Source organism: Carlito syrichta, unplaced genomic scaffold (genome assembly GCF_000164805.1).
Source record: "Carlito syrichta isolate Samal-C Ts95f unplaced genomic scaffold, Tarsius_syrichta-2.0.1 Scaffold309736, whole genome shotgun sequence".
NCBI lineage: Eukaryota > Metazoa > Chordata > Mammalia > Primates > Tarsiidae > Carlito > Carlito syrichta.
The window spans coordinates 179,021-182,156 of NW_007253832.1; the positions used below are offsets into that span (position 1 = coordinate 179,021).

The following is a 3,136-nucleotide window of genomic DNA, read 5'->3' on the forward strand; positions in this document are numbered from 1 at the left end:
CAAAAAAAAAAAAAGTCCTGTGGCCCAAAAAAGACTCAGACCATAGGTTCTTCCGCAGGCTGGGATGTAGGGTTTACCACCTCCCTGTGCCCTCTTTTCCCCTCCCTCGACAAAGGCCTCGTCCGGCAACATTGCAACTTCGCCAGAATGATGCCTCGCAGCTGGCGCCCAGCCTTTGTGGGACTCGTAGTTTATGCACAGGTTCGGTTTCATTAAGAGTTCCAATAAGCAGCTGTTTAGTGAGCACTTAGTTTGTGCTAGCCAACATACTAAGGGTTTTATGTATTGTCTTAATTTTTTGAGTTGGAGTCTCACTCCGTCATCGCTCTGGCGATCCTTCCGCTTAAGCCTTCCAAGTAGCCAGAACTACAGGCATATGCTACCATGCCCGGCAAATTTTTTAGTTTATTGTAGAGTCGAGGTTTCGCCAAGTTGCCTGGGCTGGTCTCGAACCCTCGTGCTCCCAAAGTACTGGGATTGCAGACTGAGCCACCCAGCCTGGCCGTGTTATTTTTAAAAGGCTTTCAACGTTTGACATAGGTGTTAACATTTCATTTATAGATGAATTTATATTATTTGTTCTTATTCATTTACAGGTGAATCTATTAGGCCAACGTATGTTGCAGAGCCAACAAATCCAGGCCTACCAGACTCCAGATCGAGCACTTATACTTTACTGTCCCAATAAATTGCTTTTGCATTTTAGTTTCTTACAAGAATTTTTAATTGGGCACGGTGGCTCACACCTGTAATCCCAGCAATTTGTGAGGCAGAGGCAAGAGGATTTCCTGACCCCATGGGTTCGAAACGAGCCTAGGCAACATGGCAAGACCTCCTCTCTCAAATCAAAAAAATTAACCGGGTGAGGTGGCGCATGCCTGTGGTCCCAGTTACTTGGAAGGCTGAGGCGGAAGGATCGCCTGAGCCCAGCAGGTCCAGGCTGTGGTGACTGAGCGTGCCACTGCACTCCAGCCTTGGCAACAGAGTTGAGACTCCAACTCATAAAAAGAAAAAGCCGACATAGAGATTAACTGCCCCAGATCTTGTAAGTAGTATAGTAGTTAGCATTTGGACCCACTCTGCCCAACACCAACATCTATCCTTTTTTTTTTTTTTTTGAGTTGGAGTCACTCTGTTGCCCAGACTGGAATGCAGTGGAATGCTCACAGCCACTCAGGTGATCCTTCCACCTCAGTCTTCCAAGTAACTGGAACTACAGGCACACCGACTAATTTTTTGATTTATTATGGAGATGAGGTCTCACCAAGTTGCCTGGGCTGGTCTCAAACCTGTGGGCTCAGGCAATCCTCTCAACTTGGCCTCCCAAAGTGCTGGTATTATAGGCATGAGCCACCAAGCCCAGCCAACGTCTATCCCTTTTAACCACTGGATTACATTATCTCTTGTAGTAGTAAGTGTTGAATGAATAAACTCATTTGTCACTGATCATTGCCAGGGTTTGTACCTGTTGTTTCTCAGTTACAACTTACAGAGTGCAATCCACTGTGCTCTGGGACCTGGATCATATCTGTTCTAAAGCACTTACCTTTAGCACTTATCTTAAAGACTTTTTGCAATGATTTGTTTACACAGCTAGTTTTCCCTATGCTGACTTCAAGGTCAAGGACTGTGCCTTACTCTTTTTTAGGTCCCCAGAGATTAGCCATTTCCTAGGAAACAGCTAGGACTCAAAAACAGTTTCCTAAGTGAATGAATGAAAAATCTAATCAAGCTACCACTCTTCAATGCTGCACAATACAATGGATATCCAGCTTAGATGTGGGTTGAAAAACCACAGGCTTCTACCTGTAGGGTTCAGCTCTCAACTCCTGAGTGATCCTGGACATGCCAGGAGGTACTGTGGGGTAGTTGCATCCAGGAGAGGGGGAGGAAGTCCCAAACACTAAGTAATCCAGGTTTGGGTTGGAAAACAAGGCTGAAGTTACTCATTAGCAGGTGAAAGGGTCAAGGGTCGAGGCAGGGGGGCTGGAAGCAGTGTGGACTGAGCAGCAAGTAGGGGAGAGAGCAGTTAAGGCACCAGTCATCCCACGCAGAGCACCAGTTCCCTCCTGCAAGAAGATGTTCCACCACATTTGGGCAGCTCTGCTCTACCTCTATGGTATTCTTAACTCCATCTACCAGTGCCCTGAACACAGTCAACTGACAACTCTGGGAGTGGATGGGAAGGAGGTATGGACTGAGAACTGGGGGAACCTATGGTGGAGGCTCTGAGGGATTTGGGTGGTTGGCCTAGAATGACTGGAAGCTATTCTGGGAAAGGAAAGGAGGAAGAAGTTATGAGTGTTTTGATGTTGAAAAGATGAAGAAAAATGTCAGTACTGTGGCCATCAATGTGGAGACATGCATAACTGTGGAGTGAGGGCAACCCCTTTGGGTCCCCTCCCAATGTAGAAGCTTTTTTTTGTCCTCTCAATAAATTATGCTTTCTAAAAAAAAAAAATGGGGGAGTGGGGTGTTTACCCAGATTGACTGGGGAGAGGTAAAGAGAAAAAGTCCTTGTAATGGGTCCATGGAAATAGAAAGGCAACCAACACCTCCATCCTTGTCTTGATGTCTTGACTGATAAAAGAAGTTGGATGGATCCTGTGCTGGGACCCACCCTCTTTTGCTCCCCTCATTCTCTATAGTTTCCAGAGCCCCATCTGGGCCAGTGGTACTTTATCGCGGGGGCAGCTCCCACTAAGAAGGAATTGGCGACTTTTGACCCTGTGGACAACATAGTCTTCAACATGGCAGCTGGCTCTGTAGACAACATAGTCTTCAACATGGCAGCTGGCTCTACCTCGATGCAGCTCTATCTTCGTGCTACCATCCGCACGTGAGTGATGAGGTAGCAGAAGCACTAGTAGGTGCAGTCTTTGCCTAAAGTGTGAGCACTCAGCCGGGCATGGTGACTCACACCTGTAATCCCAACACTTTGAGAGGAAGAGGCAAGAGGATTGCCTGAGTCCAGGCATTCGAGACCAGCCTAGGCAACTTGGCGAGAGCTTGTCTCTACAACAAATTTTTTAAAAAATTATCCAAGCCGGGCTCGGTGGCTTAGCCTGTATCCCGTTGAGGTAAGTGGATTGCCTGAGCCCACGGGTTCGAGACCCACCTGGGCAACTTGGTGAGA

General features: G+C 47.2%; 1 protein-coding gene across 1 annotated transcript in view; it reads left to right on the forward strand.

Moving 5' to 3' along the window:
- Positions 1-2,026: 2,026 nt before the first annotated feature.
- Positions 2,027-3,136, forward strand: part of APOM (apolipoprotein M) — a 2,658-nt gene continuing 1,548 nt past the window's right edge. The window contains exons 1-2 of the mRNA XM_008067696.2: positions 2,027-2,190; positions 2,649-2,839. Of these exons, the coding sequence (XP_008065887.1) occupies positions 2,080-2,190; positions 2,649-2,839 (302 nt within the window). The 5' untranslated portion in view covers positions 2,027-2,079. The remainder of the gene's footprint in view (positions 2,191-2,648; positions 2,840-3,136) is intronic.